This window comes from Hemiscyllium ocellatum (assembly GCF_020745735.1).
Source record: "Hemiscyllium ocellatum isolate sHemOce1 chromosome 27 unlocalized genomic scaffold, sHemOce1.pat.X.cur. SUPER_27_unloc_1, whole genome shotgun sequence".
Taxonomy (NCBI): Eukaryota; Metazoa; Chordata; class Chondrichthyes; order Orectolobiformes; family Hemiscylliidae; genus Hemiscyllium; species Hemiscyllium ocellatum.
The window spans coordinates 608,665-636,516 of record NW_026867476.1 but is presented as its reverse complement, the minus strand read 5'-3'; the positions used below and the strand labels follow the sequence as shown (position 1 = coordinate 636,516).

At 48.6% G+C, this 27,852-nt stretch overlaps 1 protein-coding gene across 2 annotated transcripts; it reads left to right on the top strand.

The window, feature by feature from the left end:
• On the top strand, positions 1–27,852 carry LOC132807131 (zinc finger protein 239-like). Of its 2 annotated transcripts, XM_060821445.1 has the most exons (3): positions 1–108; positions 237–349; positions 26,451–27,852. In XM_060821445.1, the coding sequence occupies exon 3, from the start codon at positions 27,058–27,060 to the stop codon at positions 27,760–27,762; it is 705 nt and encodes a 234-aa protein (XP_060677428.1). In that variant the 5' UTR covers positions 1–108; positions 237–349; positions 26,451–27,057; the 3' UTR covers positions 27,763–27,852. The 2 variants fall into 2 exon arrangements, with proteins under 2 accessions (XP_060677428.1, XP_060677427.1); XM_060821444.1 differs by lacking the exons at positions 1–108; positions 237–349 and adding an exon at positions 8,406–8,500.

Genomic DNA, 27,852 nt, shown 5'->3' with positions numbered 1-27,852 from the left:
GATATGGGCCGAGCGCAGACACGTCGGAGCATTACAGTTTGGGGTTACGATCAGCCCTGAAGACTCTGCGGTTTCTGACTCTCTGGTTTATGAAGAAATAACGGACAGGTCAGGCATGTGTCTGCTGAAGTTCAGGATTTGGAAAGGATTTTTCCCCTTGTGGGAGATTTTGGATCCAGAATTAAAAATAAGGGTCTACCCATTGAAGACAGAATTTGTTTTTCTCTCTCACACAGAGGCCCATGGATCTTTGGCACATCCTTATTGAAAAGGCAGTGGAAAACAGAGTTTTCAAACATTTTGAAGACATATTACGGACATGTAAAGGAGCTGAAGGTTAGCAGACTGGGTAAGCACCTGGAGTCATTAGATCAGCCGTGATCTTATTGCTTATTATTTAAATAGAGACAAGTTGCAACACCAAAAAGACAGAGAATCGCACACAAGGGCAACAGAATGTTGGCCCTTTTTTCGAGGGGGTTTGAGTATAAGAGTAGCGGAGTCTGTCCAAGGTGCTGGTGAGACCACACATGGAGTACTTGCCAGCAGTTTTGGTGCTTATATTGAAGGAAAGGTATCATTTCATTGGAGGCAGTTCAGGGAACGTTCACCAGGACGATCCCTGGCGATGGAGGGACTGTCTCGTGAGCAAAGCGGTTGACAGTGCGGAAACAGGCCTTTCGGCTCAACTTGAGCCGCCGCCCGGTTTTCACAATTTAAACTCGTCCCGTTTGGTCCGTCTCCCGCAGTAAGTGAGGACTGCAGATGCTGGAGATCAGAGTCGAGAGTGTGGCGCTGGAAAAGCGCAGCAGGTCAGGCAGCATCCGAAGGGCAGGAGAAGCGACGTTTCAGGGGTAAGCCCTTCCGCCCGAAACGTCGGTTCTCCTGCTCCTCAGAGGCTGCCTGACCTGCTGCGCTTTGCCAGTACTACACTCTCGACCGTGGTCCATATCCCTCCATCCCTGTCCCATCCACACATTGGTCCAAATGTTTCCTAAACGCCATAATTGTACTCGCCTCCACCCCTCCCTCTGGGCAGCCCGTTCCAGACACTCAGCACCCTCTGTGTGAAAAACAAATTGACCCCCAGGACCCTTTTATATCTCTCCCTGTCACCTTAAACCTACGCCCTGTAGTTTTAGACTCCCTACTGTGAGAAACAAAGCTCACTCACTTCAATAATTTCAGTCCGAGACAAGATCTGAATCAGCAGAGCTCTTTATTTCACACTTGCAAGTGGGTGTGATGTCCACAAGGCAGGGACAAAACACACCCAATTGAACAAATACTCGATATTTATATAATTTGGTTACCACATATTTTTTTCCTTATTTCATTGTTTCCCCCCCTGTTTACATCCTCCACTTCCCTGAGACCCTCCTGCTTATCTCGTGTCTTATCTGGTCTTGTCTGTGAAAAACATGCTCATTCCTATTCTCAGGGCTGCTTGCCCTTTGCCTGCTTCCCCAAACATGATTTACTCCTTCCATCGGTGCTGCTCCTCTCAGCATCTTATTATTAAGACTCATTTAATTGTGGTTTTGTTCCTCTTTCTGTAAAAGTGGGAAACAGATGTTTATACAGGCATATTGAGTTTAACTGTCTGTTTTCAAAGCATCTTATCATGAAACCCTACTAAATGGCTTTACCATTTGTTACATCCTTAGCAAACCAATTAGCATTTCCTCCACAGAGTTCACATTCTTGTTGACTCAGCTCCTGGCTGAAACAATTGCACACTGATGGAGTTCAGTTATTTTTTATATAATGAATTTTAGAATTGCAGAAGAAACATAAATTTCCTATATCCCACAACAAGTACCTACCTTATATAGGACTCACCACTCCCGACCCCGGTGCCCATTACTATTGTTTATCTCTTGCCTTATCCGGCCTTGTGTATAACAAAGGACAAGTTTTACTCGGCCATTTCACCACATCCTGCTGTGGCCCACTGTTAGGTATATCCTCCTTCACTGTTACCTCCCTCCCCCACCTGTGACATTTCCTCCCTTTTCCCAAACCATATTGACCTTTTAATTGGGGTTTGTGTTTGCAGACGTGGGAAACAGATGCTTATAACTACTGCTTGTACAGGCATATCTGGCTTAACCTACATCCTCCCAGCACCTTATCTACTTGTCTACCATTGTTAGCAGGCACGTTTTATTCTTGCGTTCACATTTTAGCTAATACAAAAACAATTATATATTTCCTCCACATAGTTTTCATTCTTATTGATCCAGCTCTTGGTTGAAACAATTACACACTGGTGTGAGTGCAGTTACCTTGCATAAGTAATTATAATTGCAGAAGTAACACTACTTTACCTGTATCCCACACTACTGTGGGACAGAAGCTGTAGGCTATCTCTCTTATCTATGCCCCTCATGACTTTATAGGTTGGGAGTCTACTCACTGGAGTTTACAAGAATGACAGGTGATTCATTGAAGCACATAGGACGGTCAGGGTAAATGCTGAGAGAGTTTCCCTCATGGGAGAGTGGAGGGCCAGAAGACCTAGACCCTAGGGTCAAGAGGCACCAATTTAAGACCCAATTTGAGGAGGAATTTCTTCTCTCTCAGTGGGTGGAGAGTCTTTGGCACTCCTTACCACAGAGAGCTGAGGGAGCAGAGTCATAGAGATGGACAGCATGGAAACAGACCCTTCGGTCCAACCCGCCCATGCCGAGTCCTCGTGTAGGTTTAAGACTGAGATTTGACGGGACGTTTCCAGCATTCACTGTTGCTCTTCCTGGCTCCAAACAGAGACGTAAAGGGGGCCTACTGTTCCACAGAAGGATTCTGAACCATGCAAAATACAATTGGCTTGAGACCGTCCTCAGGATTAACCGAGTCCTGGATGCAATTAACAGTAGTGTCAGAATGCAACACTTGCTGTCGAGTCATAGAGATGTACAGCACAGAAGTAGATCCTTTGGTCCGACTTGTCCATGCCGACCAGATATCTGAAATTAATCTAGTCCCGTTTGCCAGCATTTGGGCCATATCCCTCTAAACCCTTTCTACTCATGTATCCATCCAGATGCCTTTTCAATGTTGTCATTGTACCAGCCTCCACCACATCCTCTGGCAGCTCATTCCATACACGTACCACCCTCTGCATGAAAAAGCTCCCCCTCAGGTCCCTTTTAAATCTGTTCCCTTTCACCGAAAACCTATGCCCTTTAGTTCTGGACTCCCCCACCCCAGGGAAAAAGACCTTGTCTTTCATATTTCCCATGCCCCATAATTTTATAAACCTCTCTAAGGTCACCCCTCAGCCTCCGATCTTCAGAGGAAAACAGCGCCAGCCTTTTCAGCTGCTCCCCGTAGCTCAAACCCTCCAACCCCGGCAACCTTCTTGTAAATCTTTTCTGTACCCTTTCAGGTTGCGCGACATGACTCTGATAGGAGGGAGACCAGAATTAAGTCTTTGTGGAAGCTCATGTTAAAATCTGTTTTCTTGTGTCGTCTCATCTCTGGGGAAAAAGTGAGGACTGCAGATGCTGGAGATCAGAGCTGAAAATGTGTTGCTGGAAAAGCGCAGCAGGTCAGGCAGCAGGAGAATCGACGTTTCGGGCATGAGCCCTTCTTCAGGAAAGTCTCATCTCTCCCTAAGGAGAGTCGGCGTTTCTCCTGCTCCTCGGTTGCTGCCTGACCTGCCGTGCTTTTCCAGTGCCACACCTTTCATCTCCGGCAACTGCAGTCCCCACTTTCTCCTTAGAACAAGGCAGGCAACTCTGATCAGAAGGTTTGCCCCAGGTACCTCACAATTCCAAAGTGGTCAAATCGCTCTGAACACAATCTGGCACCAATGCAAAGCAGTGCCAACTTCATTGGGAAGAGAGTTACAATAACCTTTAATACTAAACAATACTGTCTCTCATCCTGTTTGGCCCCAAAGGTGACAATAATTCTTGAGTCTTTTGTAGGTTTACGCAGTCACTCTCTCTCTCTCTGGCTGTGTTGCTTACTCCCTCTGTCTCTCTCTCTCTCCTTCTCTGAAGGGTCATCTGGTTCTCTGCCTCTTGCCTTGCTGGTCTCCCCAGAAGATTCCAAGAGGCCAGTCTGCAGGAGAACCCTGTCTTTATCCCTTTTTAGATGGCTTTCTGGACCTTTCTGTAGTCCAGGCCAATCAGGGTAGTTTCAAACATCGGATGGCTTGCTAATGTTCGTTTCCTTGTGTAGCAGGACCAGGTGCCTTTCTGCCTGGCCCTACTTTGTTTGGTGGACCACGTTGTTGGGAATACGTCCGTCTTTTTGCCTTTTACATTATGCCAATGTCATTAGGCCCTGGCTGCACTACGTCCGGTGTGTGGGTTTTGTGATTTCAATGTTTGAATTGGCCGAAGTAACCAGCATTCCTTGCTGCTTGGCCAAATTAGTGTTCTATTTGTGTTTTAGCAGCCAGGAGGGCTGCTATACCCGTCACACAGGTGGTAAGTGTGGTTGAGGGATATGATCCCGAATGTGGGATATCCTGCAGTTTTGGTGCTATTTTGAGCTTTCTTAGAACCAGTGTGACTCCCAGCCAGTGGCACGCTGAGTAATTGTGAATTGTAATGCTAAAATTTTAAGTTTAAAACTCTGAACTCTCCAGATTGATCTTAAATCTGTGTTCAGCTGATTACAGTTAGAGACACTACAGTTTATCCAAGGCCTCTGGGTTGTCCAGGGGCATGTCCATAAGATGCATCATTCTTGATGGCTACCTGGTGATTACTGCATTCAGTGAAATAAAAGACATTCGGACAGGTATATGAATAGGAAAGATTTAGAGGGATGTGGGCCAACTGCAGGCAATGGGAATAGTTCAGTCTGGGAAACTTGGCACGGACACATTGGGTTGAAGGATGTGTTTCTGTGCTGTATGACTCTTTGAGTCATTGTCTACCTGGTGTCTTTGAGATGAGTGCATGTACGTAACACACACACACACACACTTCTCCACTGTACGAACTTGCTAGTGCTATGGCAGAGAGAATAACCCAGTGAAACCTTTTCTCATACACCGTGGCCTCTACCCAGCGTGAGATGGCTGGTGTTTCAGCAGGTCGGATGAACAAGCCAATCCCTTTCCCCCACAAGGAGCAGGTGACCTGCCTCTCCCTGGTGTGAACGTGCTGGTGATTTTGCAGGCCACTGCTGCTTTTAAAGCTCTTCCCGCAGCCGGGACTTTTAAGTGGTCCTCACGTCGGACTGGACGAGGCTGGTGTCTCAGGTTAGACTACGGGAAAGTCCTGTCCCTGCACTCAGTGCAGATGGACCAGTCTCTGCCTGGTTATGAGCCCGCTGATGAACTTCTAATTGGATCCCTTTCCACAGAACACTTGTTTCCAATGTTTCTCTGTGGTGGGAGGGTCTTTGTGTCTTTCCAGGTTGGATGATCAGTTGACAGCAGGGACATATTTCTCCACTGTTTTTCAGCGCGTATAACTAGTTAAGGCCCCTTCCACAGTCCGTTTACTTGACTACTCTCACTTGGGAGTCTAACTGGTTAAAGCGCTTTTCATTTCACTGAAACACAATCACTCAGGTGTTTGTGCATCTTGGTGCTTTGCCGGTCAGAACGACGTCTGAAATCTTCTCCCGTAGAGAGCACGGAGAAACATTTCTCCTTTCACGTCCAATGACACATAATGTTCACCTGAAGAATCGAGTCAGATCTCGGATGCAACCTTTGTCTTAAATATCTTCTCTGCAAATTAAATCCTTCCAATCCCCTGCAAAATAAGTTGACAGTGTCAGCGTCGTGATAAACCCAGGTCAGAAATTCGGAACGGATAATTCTTATTTCTGCATTCTCTCCTCATTTGTTCCCGAAAGTTGTGATCCAATCAAACTGCAATCAAGCAACAAAGTCTCGAATTAAGTAACTGAGGACATTTCTAAATAAATCAAAAAGATGCGTCTTGTTAAAAATGTATTCATGGAATGACGGCGCTGCTGGCTAGGCCAGTATTTATTGCTCATGCCCAGTTAAGTGTCAACCACACTGCTGTGGGACTGGAGTCACATGCCGGCCCAGACCAGGTAAGGATTGCTGTTAAATCTGCAGCCAATTCAGCCATAATCTTAATGAATTACAGGCTCAATGGTGTACTCTTGCCCATAATTACAGTTCTCAACTATTGTGACTTATCCATGGAAAATCCCTCTGCACAGCACACTGGGGTCTGGTTCAACAAATCACTCCTGATTTAACCAAGAGCAGGCCCTGGAGGAAGTCCTCTGGTTCAGATCCCTTGCCTCCATCCCCCATCCATTGTCACCATTGCCAAAATACACACTTATGCACCGGGGCATGGAGTTATGGAGTCATAGAGTCATACAGCACGGAAACAGACCCTTCAGTCCAACCAGTCCATGCCGATCATAATCCTAAACTATAACACTCCTACTTGCCTGCACTTGGCCCATATGCCTACAATCATTTCTCATTCGTGTACTTATCCAAATGTCTTTAAAATGTTGTCACTGTACCCACGTCCACCACTTCCTCTTGAAGTTCATTCCAGACATGAACCACTCTGTGTAAAAACATGTCCCCTCGTGTTTTTTTTTTACATCTTTCCCTTTTCACTTTTAAAGTTTGTCCCCAAGACTTGAAACCTTCCACCTTCAGGAAAGGAGATCTGACATTCACCTTATCTGTGTGGAATGCTCTGCCCCAGAGGGCAGTGGAGGCCCAGTCTCTGGATTCATTTAAGAAAGAGTTGGATAGAGCTCTCAAAGATAGTGGGATCAAGGGTTATGGAGGCAAGGCAGGAAGAGGATACAAATTAGGAATGATCAGCCATGATCATATTGAATGGCGGTGCAGGCTCGAAGGGCTGAATGGCCTACTCCTGCACCTATTGTCTATCTATACACCTCATAATTTTCTAAACCTCTGTAAGGTCGCCCCTTCAACGTTCTACCCTCTGGTGAAAAAAGTCCCAGCTTTACCTTACAACATAAACCCTCATTCCCAGTAAATCTTTTCTGAACCCTCTTCAGTTTAATAATATCCTTACGTCACCTTGAGTCAAAATGAACATCTTTTGCAGGGTTTGCAATCTCTGACACAGAATGAATGCTTTGATCCTTGTCACTGCAAACCTGCAGCCTGGTTGAAGGAAGAAAGCACCTGATATGCTTTCCTTTATTGGTCACGTGCATTAAGAATGGGACTTGGGAGTCATGCTGTGGCTGTACAGGACACTGGCTACGCCCACTTTTGGAATATTGAGTGCAAATCTAGTCTCCCTGCTATAGGAAGGTTGTGAAACTTGAAAGGATTCCGAAAAGGTTTGCAAGGATGCTGCCCAGGGTTGGAGGGTGGAGTGTTTGAGTTACAGGGAGAGGCTGAATGGGCTGGGGCGGTTTTCCCTGGAGTGTCGGAGGCTGAGGAGTGACTTTAGATTAGATTAAATTACTTACAGTGTGGAGGCCCTTCCGCCCAACAAGTCCACACCGACCCGCCGAAGCGCAACCCACCCAGACCCATTCCCCTACATTTACCCCTTCACCTAACACTACGGGCAATTTAGCATGGCCAATTCACCTAACCTGCACATTTATGGACTGTGGGAGTATAGAGGTTTATAAAATCATGATGGGCATGGATAGGGATGGATAAATGGAGAAAGTGAGGACTGCAGATCAGAGCTGAAAATGTGTTGCTGGAAAGGCGCAGCAGGTCAGGCAGCACCCAAGGAGCAGGAGAATCGACGCTGCGGGCACGAACCCTTCTTCAGGACTTTGGGCTTATGCCCGAAACATCGATTCTCCTGCTCCTTGGATGCTGCCTGACCTGCTGCGCCTTTCCAGCAACACATTTTCAGCTAGGGTACGTGAGAAACATGAGTTCAGTGTGTTTTGTCCCTGCCTTGTGGACGTCACCCCCGCTTGCAAGTGTGAAATAAAGGGCGCGACTGATTCAGATCTTGCCTCGGACTGAAATTATTGAAGTGAGGGAGCTTTGTTTCTGACAGGTAAATGGACAATGACTTTTCCCCGGGACGGTGGGAGTCCAAAACTAGAGGTTTAAGGTGAGAGGGGGAAAGATTCAAAAGGGGACCCAAGGGGCAACGTGTTCGTGCAGAGGGTGGTACGTGCGTGGAAATGAGCTGCCAGGGGAAGTGGTGGAGGCTGGTACAGTTACAACATTCAAAAGGCATCTCAATGGGGACAGGGATAGGAAGGGTTTAGAGGGATAGGGGCCAAATGCTCACAAATAGGGCTAGATGAGGTCAGGGTGTCTGCTTGGACAAGTTGGACCAAAGGGGCTGTTTCTATGTTGCTGTGTTGAGCAACCTGGGGGCGAGGCCCCGCCCACACCATGACGTCATCACGCCAGCCACGCCCCTGCGCGCGAGGGCCCGCCCGCACCCTTGACGTCATCGCGCCAGCCACGCCTCTCCCAGCGATCCAAGATGGCGGCGGCTGACCAGAACCGTCTCCCCGGTAACGGCCGCCCTGCCGCAGAACCGGTACCCGCGGGTCGTTGACCGAGGTTTGAGGCGTTTCATGAGCGTTTGCGAACCTTCGCGGCCCACCCCCAACCCCGGCTCCGGCGCTCCCTCTTCGCAACCCATCACCTCTCCGCCCGCCCGCAGAAGGAGACCAGCGTCCCTGCCATCACCGTCACTGCGCATGCTCCAGCGCCTCGGGGCTGCACCGCGCCTGCGCACTGCGTTCCTGAGTCCTGGATGGGGGCGGGCCATCAGCGCCGCATGGGATGATGGGTAAAGAGCAGACCATTGCACATTGGTCCCTTTGTGTAACATGGCTGTGTGGGGCAAGCAAGAATTTAGGAGAAAGATTATAGTGTGAGTGTAAAGGACAGAACTGAGTGCATTCTGGCTAAGTTTGCAGACGGTACAAAGATGGGTAGTGGGAAAGGTAGCTTTCAGGAGGCTGCAAAGGATTTGGACAAGGCAGGAGAGTGGGCAAATGAGTGGCAGATGGAGCACAACATGGGAAAGTGTGAGGTCATGCACCTTGGTAGGAAGAATAGGGTCTAAATGGGGAGATAATTCAGAAGTTCAAAATGCAGAGAGACCCGGGAGCTCTAGACCAGGATTCGCTCAAGGTTGAGTCGTTAATTAGGAACGCAAATGCACTGATGGAGCTTATTTTGAGAGGACTTGAGTATAAAAGCGTGGATGTACTTCTGAGGCTATATAAGGCTCTGGTCAGACCACGGTTTGGAGTATTGTGCGCAGTTTTGAGCCCGGTCTCTCAGGAAGGATGGACTGGTCCTGGAGCATGTTCAGATGGAGGTTCACGAGAGTAGTCCCAGAACTGAAAAGCTATGAGGAAGGTTTGAGGACTCTGGGTCTATACTCAATGGAGTTTAGAGGGATGAGGGAGGAAATAATTGAAATGTACAGAATATCAAATGCCTGGACAGAGTAGATTTTGGGAACATCTTTCCATTGGTAGAAGAGACTCGGACCTGAGGGCACAGCCTCAGAGCAAAGGGAGGACCTTTTAGAGCGGCGATAAAGGAGAGACCCTTTAAGCCAGAGAGTGGTGAACCTATGGAATTCATTGCCACAGAAGGCTGTGGGGACCAGGTCATTGAATATATTTAAGACTGAGTTAGATGGGTTTTTTTTAGTATCAAGGAGATCAAGGGTTACAGGGAGAGTGGGGTTGAGAAACTAATCAGCCATGATTGAATGGCAGAGCAGACTCGATGGGCTGAATGGCCTCATTTCTGCTCCTATGTCTTATGGACAATGAAGTGCAAGCGTTCGAAAGGGGCCCGATGGTGTTATTCCTGGACTGTTATTTCCAGAGACCCTGGCTATGATCTGGGGACTGGGTTTGAAGGCAAATGTTGGAGTTTGAATTCGATAAGTATCTGGAATTGAGAATTCAATGGTGACCATGAATCCATTGTGGATTGTCCCGAAAAGCCTATCTGGTTCAGTAATGTCGTTCAGGGAAGGAAACTGCTATCTTTATCAAGTCTGGCCCTGTTCGTGACTCCACACCCACAACAATATGATTGACTCTTAACTGCTCCCTAGACAATTAGGAATGGGCAATAAAAGCTGGTCTAGCCAATGACACCTTCATGCTGTGAATTAATTTTTTAAAAAAATTAAAAATGAGATTGAAAATTGTCGAGGCACTGACCATAAGTTTTCAAGAGAGACTGAGGTGGTGCTAGAGGTCGAGAGAATGGCAGATGCTATAACCTTGTTCAAAAAAGTGTGTAAAGCTAAGTTTTCAGTTTGACTTCAATAGTGGGAAAACTTTTGGAAACACTAATTCAGGGCTAAATTAATAAGACAGAAGTATAAATACAGATCAATCACTGAAAGCCATCCTAGATCTCTCAAAGGGAAATCTTGGGTCATAATTTATTGAAAGTTACCAGAGAGCATTGATGTGAGGAATTCTGTTGAGGTAGTGCAGGTGGATTTCCAATAGGCAGGTCATACAGTTTCACACAACTGACTTGTGAGAAAACTTAACAGCTCATGAACTTAAAGGGTTTGGAGCAACTTGAATTCTCAGTTGCCTGAGTGACAGGACACAAAAAGTGTTCTGTTAACAAGTCGGTCCAAAGATAGTGGATGTTATAGAGTCATAGAGATATACAGCATGGAAACAGACCCTTCGGCCCAACCCGTCCATGCCGACCAGATATCCCAACCCAATCTAGTCCCAGCTGGCCCATATCCCTCCAAGCCCTTCCTATTCATATACCCATCCAAATGCCTCTTAAATATTGCAATTGTACCAGCCTCCACCACTTCCTCTGGCGGTTCATTCCATACACATACCACCCTCTGGGTGAAAAAGTTGCCCCTTAGGTCTCTTTTATATCTTTCCCCTCTCACCCTAAACCTATACCCTCCATTCTGGACTCCCTGACCCCAGGGAAAAGACTTTGCCTATTTACCCTATCCATGCCCCTCATGATTTTGTAAACCTCTATAAGGTCATCCCTCAGCCTCCGCCGTTCCAGGGAAAACAGCCCCAGGCTGTTCAACCTCTCCCTATAGCTCAAATCCTCCAATCCTGGCAACATCCTTGTAAATCTTTTCTGAACCCTTGCAAGTTACACAACATCTTTTTGATAGAAAGGAGACCAGAATTGCACGCAATATTCCAACAGTGGCCCTAACCAATGTCCTGTACAGCCGCAACATGACCTCCCAACTCCTGTACTCAATACTCTGACCAATAAAAGAAAGCATACCAAACGCCACCTTCACTATCCTTATCTACCTGTGAATCCACTTTCAAGGAGCTATGAACCTGCACTCCAAGGTCTCTTTGTTCAGCAACACTCCCTGGGACCTTACCATAAAGTGTATAAGTCCTGATAAGATTTGGTTTCCCAAAATGCAGCACCTCGCATTTATCTGAATTAAACTCCATCTGTCACTTCTCAGCCCATTGGCCCATTTGGTCAAGATCCTGTTGTAATCTGAGGTAACCTTCTTCACTGTCCACTATACCTCCAATTTTGGTGTCATCTGCAAACTTACTAACTGCATCTCTTCTGCTCGCATCCAAATCATTTATGTAAATGACAAAAAGTAGAGGACCCAGCACCGATCCTTGTGGCACTCCACCGGTCACAGGCCTCCAGTCTGAAAAACAATCCTCCACCACCACCCTCTGTCTTCTGCCTTTGAGCCAGTTCTATATCCAAATGGCTAGTTCTCCCTGTATTCCATGAGATCTAACCTTGCTAATCAGCCTCCCATGGGGAACCTTGTCGAATGCCTTACTAAAGTCCATTTGGATCACATCTACCGCTCTGCCCTCATCAGTCCTCTTTGTTACTTCTTTAAAAAACTCAATCAAGTTTGTGAGACATCATTTCCCAACCACAAAGTCATGTTGACTACTCCTAATCAGTCCTTCTCTTTACAAATACTTGTATACCCTGTCCCTCAGGATACCCTCCAACAACTTGCCCACCACCGAGGTCAGGCTCACTGGTCTATAGTTCCCTGGCTTGTCGTTACCACCCTTAAACTGTGGCACCACATTTGCCAACCTCCAGTCTTCCGGCACCTCACCTGTGACTATCGATGATACAAATATCTCAGCAAGAGGCCCAGCAATCACTTCTCTAGCTTCCCACAGAGTTCTTGGGTACATCTGATCAGGTCCATGGGATTTATTCACTGTTACCCATTTCAAGACATCCAGCACTTCCTCCTCAGTAATCTGGACATTTTGCAAGATGTCACCATCTATTTCTGTACAGTCTTTATCTTCTATATCCTTTTCCACAGTAAATACTGATGCAAAATATTCAATTAGTATCTCCCCCATTTTCTGCGGCTCCACACAAAGGCCGCCTTGCTGATCTTTGAGGGGCCCTGTTCTCTCCCTAGTTACCCTTTTGTCCTTAATGTAATTGTAAAAACCCTTTGGATTCTCCTTAATTCTGTTTGCCAAAGCTATCTTGTGTCCCCTTTTTGCCCTCCTGATTTCCCTCTTAAGTATACTCCTACTTCCTTTATACTCTTCTAAGGATTCACTCGATCTATCCTGTCTATACCTGATATATGCTTCCTTCTTTTTCTTAACCAAACCCTCAATTTCTTTAGTCATCCAGCATTCCCTATACCTACCAGCCTTCCCTTTCACCCTGACAGGAATATACTTTCTCTGGATTCTTGTTATCTCATTTCTGAAGGCTTCCCATTTTCCAGCTGTCCCTTTACCTGCGAACATCTGCCCCCGATCAGCTTTCGAAAGTTCTTGCCTAATACTGTCAAAACTGGCCTTTCTCCAATTTAGAACCTCAACTTTTAGATCTGGTTTATCCTTTTCCATCACTATTTTAAATCTAGTAGAATTATGATCACTGGCCCCAAAGTGCTCCCCCACTGACACCTCAGTCACCTGCCCTGCCTTATTTCCCAAGAGTTGGTCAAGTTTTGCACCTTCTCTAGTAGGTACATTCACATACTGAATCAGAAAATGGTCTTGTACACACTTAACAAATTCCTCTCCATCTAAAATTTAACACTGTGGCAGACCCAGTCTATGTTTGGAAAGTTAAAATCCCCTACTATAACCACCCTATTATTCTTACAGATAGCTGAGATCTCCTGACAAGTTTGTTTCTCAGTTTCCCTCTGACTATTAGAAGATCTAGAAAACAATCCCAATAAGGTGATCATCCCTTTCTTATTTCTCAGTTCCACCCAAATAACTTCCCTGGATGTATTTCCGGGAATATCCTCCCTCGGCACAGCTGTAATGCTGTCCCTTTCTTCAGGCTGGCGGAAGATTTATAGTGGAGATACCCAGGGGTCAGTGTGTCGATGCTTGTATTTCCTGATATAAGTTGATGGCTGAGACCTTGGGGGTCACCATTTCAAAGCTCGTAGACAAAAACAAATCGGGGTGAGCTGGCAAGATGGATACAGAACTGGCTTAGTCAGTGGAGACAGAGGGGAGCGGTGGAAGGACGCTTTTCAGAATGGAGGGGCTGTGACTAATGGTGTTCCGTCGGGATCAGTTCTGGGACCTCCGCTGCTCGTGATCTGCTCGTGAAAATGTAGCCGGTCGAATCTGTAAGTTTGTGGAAGACCCAAAGATTCGTGGAGTTGTAGGTAGTGAGGAGGATTGTCAGCAGATACAGCAGAATATAGCTTACTTGGAGGGCGTGGGCAGAAAAATGGCAGGTGGAGTTTAATCCGGGTAAATGTGAGGCGATGGATTTTGGAAGGCCAACTACAGTTGGAGATTATACAGTGAATGGCAGAACCTTTAATTGATATGCGGAGGGATCTGGGTGTGCCACTGCACAGATCACTGAAGGTGGTAGCACAAGCAGAGTAAGGTTGTAAAAAAGACCTGTGGCATACTTATCTTCATTGGAAGGGGTATTGAGTAGAAGGATAGAGAAGTTACGCTGCAGTTGGATGGAACTGGGCCACACATGGAGTATTGCGTAGAGTTCTGGCCTCATTACCAGAAGGATGTGGATGCTTTTGAAGAGGCATCAGAAAAGGTTTACCAGGACGTTGCCTGGTAGGGGGGAGTTTAGCATGTGAAGAAAGGTTGGCTAGACTGGGTTGGTTTTCACGGGAATGCAGAAGGTTGAGGGGTGAGTGGCGTTTATAAGATTTTGAATGGCATTGATAGAGTGCCCTCATCCTGAAGGGATGAGGCTTTTTCCCAGGTTTGGAAGAGTCAGTTACTAGCGGACACGGATGCAAGGTGCGAGGGGAAGTTTGAAAGGGATGTGCGAGGTAATTGTTTCACACAAAGGGTGGTGAGTGCTTTGGAACACGTTGCCAGAGGAGGTGGAGGAAGCAGACACGATTGCAATATTCAAGAAGCATTTCGACGAATAAATGAATCGGAAAGGATTAGAGGGACACGCATCTTGGCAGTGAGGTATGGAAGGGCAAAATGTGACAGCATGGGTTTGGAGGTCCGAAGGGCCTGTTCCTGTGCTGTACTCTTATGTTCATTGTTCTAAATCCTGGATGCTTCATAAATTGTAAGGAAGATAGTATTGAACTTCAAAAAGATGTAGACGAGGGTCGGAGTGAGTGGATTCAAGGCAGATGATGTTCAGTACAGAGAATTGTGCAGGATTTCATTTGGTAGGAAGAACATGCACTTAGCACGCTTGCCTTCATTGCTCAGACCTTTGAGTATCAGCGTTGGAACGTTATTTTGAGGTTTTATGGGACATTAGTGAGGCCTCTTCTGAAGTACTGTGTCCAGTTCTGGTCTACCTGTTGTAGGAAGGATATTATTAATTTGGAGGGGGTACAGAAGAGATTTACCAGGATGTTGTTGGGAAGTCGAGTTACAGGGAGAGGCTGGATTGGCTGGGACTTTGTTCACTGGAGTGTAGGAGGTTGAGAGGTGACCTTATGGAGGTTTATAAAATCACGAGGGGTATAAATAAGGTGAATGGCAGGTATATTTTGTCTGGGGTGGGGGTGGGGTTTCAAGACTAGGGGGCATATTTCTAACGGTGAGAGGAGAAAGACTTAAAAAAGACATGAGGGGCATTTCTTTTTACACAGTGAGTGGTTGGTTCGTGTGTGGAATGAACTTTCCCAGGAAGTGGTGGATGTGGGCACAGTTACAACGTTTAAAAGACATTTGGATAAGCACATGAATAAGAGGTATTTGGACAGGTATGAGCCAAGTGTAGGCAAGTGGGGCCAGTTTAGTTTGGGATTATGGTCAGCATGGATTGGTGGACTGAACAGACTGTTTCTGTGCTTATGACTAAAGTAAAGGGTCCAACTCTAAAGAGGGTGAAGGAGTGCGGCCTGGATTTTTGTGTGTGTAACTTACTGAAGGTGGCAGAAGTTATGGAAGGAGCAGTTATTAAAGGAGCATACAGTGTCCTGGCCTTTATTAATGGGGTTGTAAAGTCAGTGAGCTGAAGTAATTTATGGTAGTAGTTAGATCTCACCTGGAGTATTGTGTACAGTTCTTTAAGATAGATGTGAAGGCATTGGTAAGGTAAATACCAAAGGGTCTTTTTCCGAGGATGGGAGTGTTCAAATTTCATATTTTTGAGGTAAGAGAAACAAGATTTAAAAGGGACCTGAGAGACAACCTTTTCACACAGAAAGTGGTGCATGCGTTGAATGACGTGCCAGAGGAAGTTGTAGATGCAGGTACAGTTGCAACATTCGATATGCGTTGGGATATGGGCCCGATGCAGACATGTGGGACCAGTTCAGTTTGGTATTATGGATGAGTTGGGCCGAGGGGTCTGTTTCCATGCTGTATGACTCTCTGGTCTTTGTTAATGTGAATGGGTCCAGAGGCGAGGATCTTCATTTGGAGAAGATCCTGCTGCTTCTCAAGGGGAAGTGCAGGCTGAGAGGCGACGTGATCAAGGTGTTCGCAATCATGAGGTGTCCGGACAGAGAAACCGTTCCCGCGTGTAAATGAGTCAAGAACGAGAAGACAGAGATTGAAAATAATTGGCAGGACCAAGCAATATGAGACAAAACCTTTTTCATGTAGCGAGGAGTGAATGTCCGAAAATGCATTGACCCAAGTGTGTGATGAGGTCAGGTAGAATTGAGGCATTTAATAGGGAAAGGAATGTTCCCTATTGAACAGGAAGAATGTTCAGCGTTGAGCGGAGGAAGTAGGAGAAAGGTTGAAGGGTGATCGTCATCTAGAGGGCTGGTGCAGACCCAGTGGCTGAAACTACCCCATCCTGTCTTGTAACAATTCCGAGGTTCCGTGTAAATTTGACACCCGAATCACACAAGGCGACATCAAGAGTGGTGACTGATGGTCAAAGAGGTTGGTTTGTAGGAGTATCTTAAAGGAGGAGAGTGAGCTGCAGAGATGGGAGGAAATTTCAGCGCTTATTGTTTCACGTGACCAGCAACACCGGAGCAGTTCAAAACGGGGTGTCCCAGAGGGCAGAATTAGAGGAGCATGGAGACTTTGGAGGCTTATGGGACCAGGGGTTATTGTCGAGACAGGGTGGGGCATGGCCAAGGAGAGAGTTATAAAACAGGGTTGAAAACAAGGTGGTCGAGTGGTTAGTACTGCTACCTCACGACACCAGGGATCAGCATTTGATCTCACCCTCAGGCGGCTGTGAGCAAAAAGGGAATATGAGTTGGCCTCGGCAAATAGGGTTAAGGAGAATCCAAAGGGATTTTATAAATACATTAAGGACAAAGGGTAACGAGGGAGAGAATAGGACCCCTCAAAGATCAGCAAGGCAGCCTATGTGTGGAGCCACAGGAGGTGGGTGAGATACTAAACGAGTATTTTGCATCTGTGTTTACTATGGAGAAGGACATGGAAGATACAGAATGAGGGGAAATAGATGGTGACATCTTGAAAAAATGTCCATATTCCAGGGGAGTAGGTGTTGGATGTCTTAAAATGCATAAAGATGGATAAATATCCACAACCTGATCAGGTGTAAACTAGAACTCTGTGGGAAGCTAGGCAAGTGATTGCTGGGCCTCTTGCTGAGATATTTGTATCATCAATAGTCACAGGTGAGGTGCTGCAAGACTGGAGGTTGGCTAACGTGGTGCCACTGTTTAAGAAAGGTGGCTAGGAAAAGCCAGAGAACTATAGACCCGTGAGCCTGACATTGGGGGTGGGCAAGTTGTTGGAGGGAATCCTGAGGGACAGGATACACATACGTTTGGAAAGGCAAGGCCCGATTAGGGGTGGTGAACAAGGCTTTGTGCGTGGGAAATCATGTCTCACTAATTTGGTTAATGTTTTAAAGAAGTAACAAAGAGGTTTGATGAGGGCAGAGCAGTGGACTTCAATAAGGCGTTCGACAAGGTTCCTCACGGTCGACTGCTTAGCAAGGTTAGATTACATGGAATACAGGGAGAACTAGCCATTTGGATATTGAAGTTAGAAGACAGACAGCGGTAGTGGAGGATTGCTTTTCAGACTGGAGGCCTGTGACCAGTGGTGTGCCACAAGGATCGGTGTTGGGTCCACTGCTTTTCGTCATTTATATAAATGATTTGGATATGAACATAGGAGGTATAGTTAGTAAGTTTGCCGATGATACCAAAATTGGAGGTGTAGTGGACAGCGAGGAAGGTTACCTCAGAGTACAATGGGATCTTGATCAGATGGGCCAATGGGCTGAGAAGTGGCAGATGGGGTTCAATTTACATAAATGTGAGGTGCTACATTTTGGAGAGGCAAATCAGGGCAGGACTTATACATTTAATGGTAAGGTCCTGGGGAGTGTTGCTGAACAGAGACCTTTGAGTGCAGGTTCATAGCTCCTTGAAAGGGGAGTTGCAGGTAGATAGGATAGTGAAGGAGGCGTTTGGTATGCTTTCCTTTATTGGTCAGAGCATTGAGTATAAGAGTTGGGAGGTCATGTTGTGGCTGTACAGGACATTGGTTAGGCCAGTTTTGGAATATTCTGTGTAATTCGGGTCTTCCTGCTATAGGAAGGGTAGTGTGAAACTTGAAAGGGTTCAGAAAAGATTTGCAAGAATGTTGCCAGGGTTGGAGGGTTTGTAGCTGTAGGGAGAGGCTGAACAGGCTGGAGTAAAAAATGAGGTCTGCAGATGCTGGAGATCACAGCTGCAAATGTGTTGCTGGTCAAAGCACAGCAGGCCAGGCAACATCTCAGGAATAGAGAATTCGACGTTTCGAGCATAAGCCCTTCATCAGCTGAACAGGCTGGGGCTGTTTTCCCTGGAGCGTCAGAGGCTGAGGGGTGACATCACAAAGATTTATAAAGTCATGAGGGGGCATGGATAGGGGTAAATAGACAAGGTCTTTTCCCTGGGGAGGGTGAGTCCAGAACTAGAGGGCATAGGTTTAGGGTGAGAGGGGAAAAATTTAAAAGGAACCTAAAGGGCAACTCATTCATACAAAGGGCGGTGCGTGTGTGAAATGAGCTGCCAGAGGAAGTGGTGGAGGTGGGTACAATTACATTTACAAGGCATTAAGGGTGTGTTCATGAATAGGAAGGGTTTAGAGGGACATGGTGCAAACGCTGGCAAATGGGACTAGATTAATTTAGGATACCTAGTTGGCATGGATGAGTCAGACCGAAGTGTCTGTTTTCATGCTGTACATCTCTATGACTGTCTGTGTGTGGAGTTTGCATGTTTTCTGCTGTGTCTGTGTGGTTTTCTTTGAAGTGTTCTGGTTTCTTCCCACAGTCCGAAGATGTGCACTTAGATGGTTTGGCTGTGTTAAATTGCCAATAGTGTCCAGGGATTTGCAGGCCAGGGGAGATTAGCCATGTAAATGCAGAGTTATCGCGATAGGATGGGATGGTCCTCAGACGGTCGCTGTGGATTTGACGGACTGAATGGCCTGCTTCCCACATTGCAGGGCTTCTGTATTTTAAAATGGAGAAATGGACACAGGAGCAAGGGCTGACTAAGACTCTGTGAGAGTAAGTAGGCAGGCTTTTAGATGCTCTCAGATTGACAGGGTTGGTGGGGGGGTGTATGGTTTGAATGTGGGAGTCAACACAGAAGGGCATCAGAACATCCAGATTTCGAGGTGATGACATGGTCAGAAGCTCAGCTGGAGGTGAAATATGACACTTGAGATTGTGACCAGTCTTCTGTGGCCTCAAAGGCAGGGGATGGAGTCTGATATGAAGGAGCAGAGTTTCAGGCAAGGCCCGAAGACAATGGCTTTGGTCTTCTCTGTTTAAGTAGAGGTGCTTCTCCGGTGCTGGGGAGTCAGGCAGGCAAAGGGAATCGGTGCCGGCACAGGCCTTTAATCCCCTGAAAGCCTGCTCCACTACTCAACCGGATTGTGGCCGATCTGCCCCAGGTCTCAACTTCTCCTTGTGTCAGCTGTTCCCGGTCCAAAGCTTCCCGGTATTTCAAAGATCCATCCACCTCTTCTTTGATCCGCGCCTCCAAGATTCCCCAGGGGAGAGAATTCCAGACATTCCTGAAATCTCTGAGAAAAGAAATTCTCAGCATTAAATGAGTGTGCCTTCGTCTGTAAGGGTGTCTGTGAGTTTGAGTCACTGAGTCATACAGCAAGGAAACAGATTCTTCGATCCAACTAGTCCAAACTGACCTTGTTCCCACTTCCGTCCAAGCCTTTCCTTTTCATGGACCTACCCAAATGTCTTTCAAATGTTGTAACTGTATCCGTATCCACCACTTCCTTTGGATGTTCATACACTCTGTGTGTTAAAAAAAAAGTTGCCCCTCGTGTCCTTTTTAAAACTTGCAGAGGCATGGGATTGGGAGTGATTTAACGGTTTGGATCAGAAAATGGCTAGCTGTAAGAAGACACGGTGGTAGTTGATAGGAACGTTCATCCCGGAGTTCAGTTCCTAGTGGTGTATACCGCAAGGGTCTGTTTCGGGGCCACTGCTGTTTGTCATTTATATAAATGACCTGAATGAGGGCGTAGAAGGATGGGTTAGTACACTTGCAGATGACACTAAAGCCAATAGAGTTGTGGACACTACGGAAGGATGTTGCAGGTCACAGAGGGACATAGATAAGCTGCAGAGCTGGGCTGAGAGGTGACAAATGGAGTTTCATGCCGGAAAGTGTGAAGTAGTTTACTTTGGAAGGAGTAACAGGAATGCAGAGTACTGGGCCAAAGATTCTTGGTGGTGTGAATGAGCAGAGAGGTCTTGGTGTTCAAGTGCATAGATCCCTGAAAGTTGCCACCCAGGTTGATGGGGTTGCTCAGAAGGCAACATGGTATGTTAGCTTTTATTAGTCGGCAGATTTAAGTTTCGGAACCATGAGGTCATGTTGCAGCTGTACAAAACTCCGGTGCGGCCAACACTTGGAGTATTGCGTACAGCTCTGGTCACCGCATTACAGCAAGGATGTGGAAGCTTTGGAAAGGGTTCAGAGGAGATTTACCAGGAAGTTGCCTGGTATAGAGGGAAGGGTTTAGGAGGAAAGGCTGAGGGACTTGAGGCTGTTTTCGTTGGAGAGAAGAAGGTTGAGAGGTGACTTAACAGAGACATACAAGATAGTCAGAGGATTAGTTAGGGTGGACAGTGAGAGCCATTTTCTAGCACGAGGGGACATAGTTTTAAATTGAGGGATGATAGATATCGGACAATGTCAGAGATAGTTTCTTTACTGAAAGTAGTAGTAAAGGCATGGAACGCCCTGCCTGCAACAGTAGTGGACTCGCCAACGTTAAGGGGATTTAAATGGTCATTGGATAAACATATGTATGATAATGGAATAATGTAGGTTAGATGGGCTTCAGATTGGTTTCACAGGTCGGCGTAACATTGAGGGCCGAAGGGCCTGTCCTGTGCTGTTATGTTCTATGTTCTCCTCTCAGCTTAAAACAGTACACCTGCTGAAAATGTGTTGCTGGGAAAGTGCAGCAGGTCAGGCAGCATCCAAGGAGCAGGAGAATCGACGTTTCAGGCATGAGCCCTTCTTCAGGAATGAGGAGAGTGTGCCAAGCGGGCTAAGATAAAAGGTAGGGAGGAGGAACTTGGGGGAGGGGCGTTGGAAATGCGATAGGTGGAAGGAGGTTAAGGTGAGGGTGATAGGCCGGAGAGGGGGGTGGGGGTGGGAGCGGAGAGGTCAGGAAGAAGATTGCAGGTTAGGAAAGTGGTGCTGAGTTCGAGGGTTGGGACTGAGACAAGGTGGGGGGAGGGGAAATGAGGAAACTGGAGAAATCTGAGTTCATCCTTTGTGGTTGGAGGGTTCCTAGGCAGAAGATGAGGCGCTCTTCCTCCAGCCATCGTGTTGCTATGGTCTGGCGATGGAGGAGTCCAAGAACCTGCATGTCCTTGGTGGAGTGGGAGGGGGAGTTGAAGTGTTGAGCCACGGGGTGGTTGGGTTGGTTGGTCTGGGTGTCCCAGAGATCTTCTCTGAAACGTTCCATAAGTAGGCGGCCTGTCTCCCCAATATAGAGGAGGCCACATCGAGTGCAGCGGATGCAGTAAATGATGTGTGTGGAGGTGCAGGTGAATTTGTGGTGGATATGGAAGGATCCCTTGGGGCCTTGGAGGGAAGTAAGGGGAGAGGTGTGGGCGCAAGTTTTGCATTTCTTGCGGTTGCCAGGGAAGGTGCTGGGAATGGAGGTTGGGTTGGTGGGGGGGTATGGACCTGACAAGGGAGTCACAGAGGGAGTGGTTTTTTCGGAACGCTGATGGGGAGGGGAGGGAAATATATCCCTGGTGGTGGGGTGGCAGAAATGACAATGGATGATCCGATGTATCTGGAGGTTGGTGGGGTGGTAGGTGAGGACCAGTGGGGTTCTGTCCTGGTGGCGATTGGAGAGGCGGGGCTCAAGGGCGGAGGAGCGGGAAGTGGAGGAGAAGCGGTGGAGGGCATCGTCAATCACGTCTGGGGGAAAATTGTGGTCTTTGAAGAAGGAGGCCATCTGGGCTGTACGGTATTGGAACTGGTCCTCCTGGGAGCAGATGCAGCAGAGACGAAGGAATTGAGAATATGGGATAGCGTTTTTATAGGGGGCAGGGTGGGAGGTGGTGTAGTCTAGGTAGCTGTAGGAGTCGGTCGGTTTATAGTAAATGTCCGTGTTGATTCGGTCGTCCGAGATAGAAATGGAGAGGTCTAGGAAGGGGAGGGAGGAGTCTGAGATGGTCCAGGTAAATTTGAGGTCGGGGTAGAAGGTGTTGGTAAAGTGGATGAACTGTTCAACCTCCTCATGGGAGCACGAGGCAGCACCAATACAGTCATCGATGTAGCGGAGGAAAAGGTGGGGGGGGTAGTGCCAGTGTAGCTGCGGAAGATGGACTGTTCCACATATCCTACAAGGAGGCAGGCATAGCTGGGGCCCATGCGGGTGCCCATGGCTACTCCTTTGGTTTGGAGGAAGTGGGAGGATTGGAAATAGAAGTTGTTCAGTGTGAGGACCAGTTCAGTCAGTCGAAGGAGGGTGTCAGTGGAAGGGTACTGGTTGGTGCGGCGGGAAAGGAAGAAGCGGAGGGCTTTGAGTCCTTTGTGATGGGGGATGGAGGTGTACAGGGACTGGATGTCCATGGTGAAGATAAGGCATTGGGGACTGGGAAAGCGAGAATCATGGAGGAGGTGGAGGGCGTGGGTGGTGTCCCGAACGTAGGTGGGGAGTTCTTGGACTAAGGGGACAGGACCGTGTCGAGGTACGCGGAGATGAGTTCGGTGGGGCAGGAGCAGGCTGAGACAATGGGTCGGCCGGGGCAGGCAGGTTTGTGGATTTTGGGCAGGAGGTAGAAGTGGGCGGTGTGGGGTTGAGGGACTATGAGGTTGGAGGCAGTGGATGGGAGATCCCCTGAGGTGATGAGGTTATGGATGGTCTGGGAGATGATGGTTTGGTGGTGGGAGGTTGGGCATGGTCAAGGGGGCAGTAGGAGGAGGTGTCTGCGAGCTGGCGTTTATCCTCAGCGGTGTAAAGATCGGTGCGCCAAACTACTACCGCGCTTCCCTTGTCTGCCAGTTTGATAGTGAGGTTGGGATTGGAACGGAGGGAGTGGAGTGCTGCACGTTCCGAGGGTGAGAGGTTGGAGTGGGTGTAAGGGCTGGAGAGGTTGAGGCGGTCAATGTCACGGCAGCAGTTGGCTATGAAGAGATCGAGGGCGGGTAAGAGGCCAGCACGGGGTGTCCAGGTGGATGGGGTGTGTTGGAGGGGGGAGAAGGGGTCGTCAGAGGGTGGGTGAGAATCCTGGTTGAAGAAGTAGGCACGGAGGCGAAGGCGGCGGAAGAATTGTTCGATGTCTCGCCGCGTGTTGAACTCATTAATCCGAGAGCGTAGAGGAATGAAGGTGAGGCCTCTGCTGAAGACTGATCTTTTATCCTCAGAGAGGGGGTGGTCTGGAGGGATGGTGAAAACACGGCAGGGCTGGGAGCTAGGACCTGGTGTGGGGCTGGAGCTGGGAGTGGGGGCGGGGGTAGTGTTTGGCTTGGGGGGCGGGGTTAGGCATGGTGACGGAGATCGGCGTGGGGGCGGAGACGCATGCGGCCTGGTCGTTGTGCTGCGCTTTTCCAGCAACGCATTTTCAGCTCTGATCTCCAGCATCTGTAGTCCTCACTTTCTCCTTCAAACAATGCACCCCCTAGTTTGAACTTCCCTACTCTGAGGAAAAGATACTTGCTATTCTCCTTATCTCTGCCCTTCGTGATTATATAAACCTCAACAGGTCATCCCTCAACCTCCATTGGAAAAGGGCTCAGCCTGTCATTATAACTCAAACCCTCCACTCCCAGCAACATCCTGGTAAATCTTTTCTGAACCCTCACTGATTTTAATGGTATCCTTCCTATAAGAGGGCACCCAGAACTGCACACGGTACTCACCAACATCCTGCACAACCTCAATATGACGTCCCAACTCCGATACTCGAAGGTCTGATCAGTGAAGGCAAGCGTGCTAAACGCCTTCTTAACCACTCTGTCGATCTGTGATGCAAATTTCAAAGAATCGGTCTCCCTGTTCTACGAGACTCCCCAAGCCCCGACCATCAATTGGATAAGTCCTACCCTTGTTTATTTTACCAGAATGCAATACCTCGCGTTTATCCAAAGTAAACTACCATCTGCCACTCCCCAGCCCATTGACCAAGGTCTGTTCTTAGTCTTAGATAGCTTTCTTCACTGTCCACTACACCACCGATTTTAGTGTCATCCGCAAACTTCCTATATTGTCCCAAACCTCCTACGTTCTCATCCAAATCATTTACATAAGTGACAAACAAAAGTGGACCCAGTAGTGATGCTTGAGGCGCACCGCTGGTCACAGGCCTCCAGTCTGATAAAACAAGCCTCCACTGCTACCCTCTGCCAAGCCAATGATGTCTCCAGTTGGCAAGCTTACCCTGAATCCCACGTGATCTCACTTTTACTGACTCGTCGACCCATGCCGAGCCTTCTCAAAGGCTTGACTGAGGTCCAAGTAAACAGCGTCTGCTGTTCTGCCCTCATCAGTCTTTTGGGCAACTTCCTCAAAAAACCGAATCAAGTTTGGGCGACACGATTTCCCTCGCACAAAACCATGCCGTCCCAAACCAAGGCTTGTCTCTCCAAATGCATGTAAACCCTACTTTTCAGAATCACCTCCGACAACGTGCCCACCACCGATGTCAGGCTCACCGGCCTCCAGTTCCCAGGCTTCTCCTCAGGCCCGAAACATCAATTCCCCCTGCTCCTTGGATGCTGCCTGACCTGCTGCGCTTTTCCAGCAACACATTTTCAGCTCCTTCTTCCTATCCCCCCGCATCCTCTGAACGTCGACCCTGACAGGCACCCTCAGAATTTTGGAGGTTTCAGTACGATCTCCATCATTTCTCCAAACGCGGGGCCTAAACTGTCCAGCCAGTCTGGGGGGTGAGGGTTTGGGAGATTCGGGGCCAGTCGTAAGGGTCTGAATTGTGGATGTCTGGAATCCCTTTTCCCTTCAGCATCCTCTGACGGCCCCGGCTTTTCACGCCTGCCCTCCCTGCGGAACGGGTGACCAACAGGTTCATGATCCTGATGAGCTGAGTCTTTTATTTTTTGGGTTAAAAAGTTCACACAACACCAGGTTATAGTCCAACAGGTTTAATTGGAAGCACACTAGCTTACCCAGCGACGCTCCTTCATCAGGTGATTGTCACCTCAAGTAAATACAGTATGTCCCAGAACCTAGGTCTCTCTCTGTTCTACAACACTAACCAAGGCCCTGCTTTTAGTTGTATAAGTCCTGCCCTTGTTGGTTTCGGCAAAGTTCAATATCCCCCATTTACTCAAATTAAACTCCATCTGCCACTCTTGGGCCCATTGACTCTATCGATCAAGATGTCTTTGTCAATCTTGTCTTACAATTGTCTACTCCACAACCACCTGATGGAGGAGCGTCGCTCCGAAAGCTAGTGCTTCCAATTCAACCTGTTGGACTATAACCTGGTGTTGTGTGATTTTTAACTTTGTCCAAAACCAGCATCTCCAAATCATTTGTAATCTTTGATAACCTTGATTTGGAGATGTTGGTGTTGGACTGGGGTGGACAAAGTTTTTAAAAAAATCACACGACACCAGGTTTTAGCCCACCTGATTGAAGGAGCAGTACTTGGAAAGCTAGTGATTCCAAATAAACCCAATTGGAATATAACCTGGTGTTGTGTGAATATTTTAAAAAAAACTTTGTACACCCCAGTTCAACACCGGCATCTCCAAATCATTGATTTTGGTGTGTGTGTGAGAGAGAGACAATTCAGCAACTTTCGGTGGCCACTTTCGCTCGCAGATGAGCAGGTTCGTTCCCCGACCTGTCTTTATATGCGTGTTTTGTGTGTGTGTTTTTGTGTCTGTGTGTGTGTCTGTGTGTTTTGTGTGTGTGTTTCTGTGTCTGTGTGTTTTGTGTGTGTGTTTTTGTGTGTGTGTGTGTGTGTTTTTGTGTGTGTGAGTGTGTGTTTGTGTCTGTGTGTGTTTTTGTGTTTGTGAGTGTGTGTTTGTGTCTGTGTGTGTGTGTTTTTGTGTTTGTGAGTGTGTGTTTGTGTCTGTGTGTTTTTGTGTGTGTGTTTTGTGTGTGTGTGTTTTTGTGTGTGTGTTTTGTGTGTGTGTGTGTGTTTTTGTGTGTGTGTGTGTGTGTGTTTTTGTGCCTGTGTGTTTTGTGTGTGTGTTTGTGTCTGTGTGTGTGTGTTTCTGTGCCTGTGTGTTTTGTGTGTGTGTTTGTGTCTGTGTGTGTGTGTGTTTTTGTGTTTGTGAGTGTGTGTTTGTGTCTGTGTGTTTTGTGTGTGTGTTTTTGTGTGTGTTTTGTGTGTGTGTCTGTGTGTGTGTGTGTTTGTGTGTGTGTGTGTTTTTGTGCCTGTGTGTTTTGTGTGTGTGTTTGTGTCTGTGTGTGTGTGTGTTTCTGTGCCTGTGTGTTTTGTGTGTGTGTTTGTGTCTGTGTGTGTGTGTGTGTGTTTCTGTGCCTGTGTGTTTTGTGTGTGTGTTTGTGTCTGTGTGTGTGTGTGTTTTTGTGTTTGTGAGTGTGCGTGTGTTTTCGTGTGTTCGTTGTTTTGACGCGGGGCTTCTCTCCTTCCTGTTCCAACTCAGCTTTCCTGAAGAGGAGGAGGAGAGGGATTTGCAGCCTGGAGAGACGAGTCCAAAGCTCTCGCCCACCCCCCCTAACACCGCGGTGCGGGAAGAGAAGGAGGAAGAGGAAGGGGGAGAGGGATTTGCAGTCTGGAAAGTCGACCCCAAACCTCTAGCCCACCCCCCCACGGCGGTGCGGGAGGAGAAGGAGAAGCAGGAGGAGGAGGAGAGGGATTTGCAGCCTGGAAAGTCGACCCCAAACCTCTAGCCCACCCCACGGCGGTGCGGGAGGAGGAGGAGAGGGATTTGCAGCCTGGAAAGTCGACCCCAAACCTCTAGCCCACCCCACGGCGGTGCGGGAGGAGAAGGAGGAGGAGGAGAGGGATTTGCAGCCTGGAAAGTCGACCCCAAACCTCTAGCCCACCCCCCCCCACGGCGGTGCGGGAGGAGAAGGAGGAGGAGGAGGAGGAGAGGGATTTGCAGCCTGGAAAGTCGACCCCAAACCTCTAGCCCACCCCACGGCGGTGCGGGAGGAGGTGGAGAGGGATTTGCAGCCTGGAAAGTCGACCCCAAACCTCTCGCCCACCCCCCCACCCCCCCACCGCGGAGTAGCCGGAGCCCCGTGAGCATGGAGGGGGCCGGCGCCGCTGACACCGAGGAGAAGCCCTCCTTCGCCTGCCCGGTGTGCGGGCGGGGCTTCGGCCGCCCGTCCGCCCTGTCCCGGCACCGGCGGAGCCACGCCGGCGAGCGGCCGTGGAGGTGCGGCGACTGCGGCCGGGGCTTCAGCTACCCGGTGGAGCTGGAGTCGCACCGGCGGGCGCACACCGGCGAGCGGCCGTTCCGCTGCCCGGACTGCGGCCGGGGCTTCTCGCTGTCCTGCAACCTGCTGGCCCACCGGCGGGTGCACTCCGACGAGCGGCCGTTCCGCTGCCCCGAGTGCGGCAGGCGCTTCAAGAGCGCCGGCGAGCTGATGCGCCACCAGCGGGCGCACACCGACGAGCGGCCGTTCCGCTGCCCGGACTGCGGCGCCGGCTTCAGGCAGCCGTCCGACCTGGGCGTGCACCGGCGGGTGCACACCGGCGAGCGGCCGTTCCGCTGCCCGGACTGCGGCCGGGGGTTCAGCCAGCTGGCCAACCTGCTGACCCACCGGCGGGTGCACACCGGCGAGCGGCCGTTCCGCTGCCCGGACTGCGGCCGGGGCTTCACCACCCTGTCCAACCAGCTGGAGCACCGGCGGGTGCACACCGGCGAGCGGCCGTTCACCTGCCCCGAGTGCGGCAAGGGCTTCGCTCACTCGTCCACCCTGCTCCGGCACCAGCGGGTTCACCGGTGAGAGCCGCCGGGATTAACTCCTTAAGCGGGGGCCGGGCTTCCGCAGTACTCTGGATAAAAGTCGAAATAAATCCTCTCAAAACATTTTAAA

Excerpts from the sequence above, each read along its gene's own strand:
- LOC132807131 (XM_060821445.1), top strand. The coding sequence starts at position 27,058 with ATGGAGGGGGCCGGCGCCGCTGACACCGAGGAGAAGCCCTCCTTCGCC.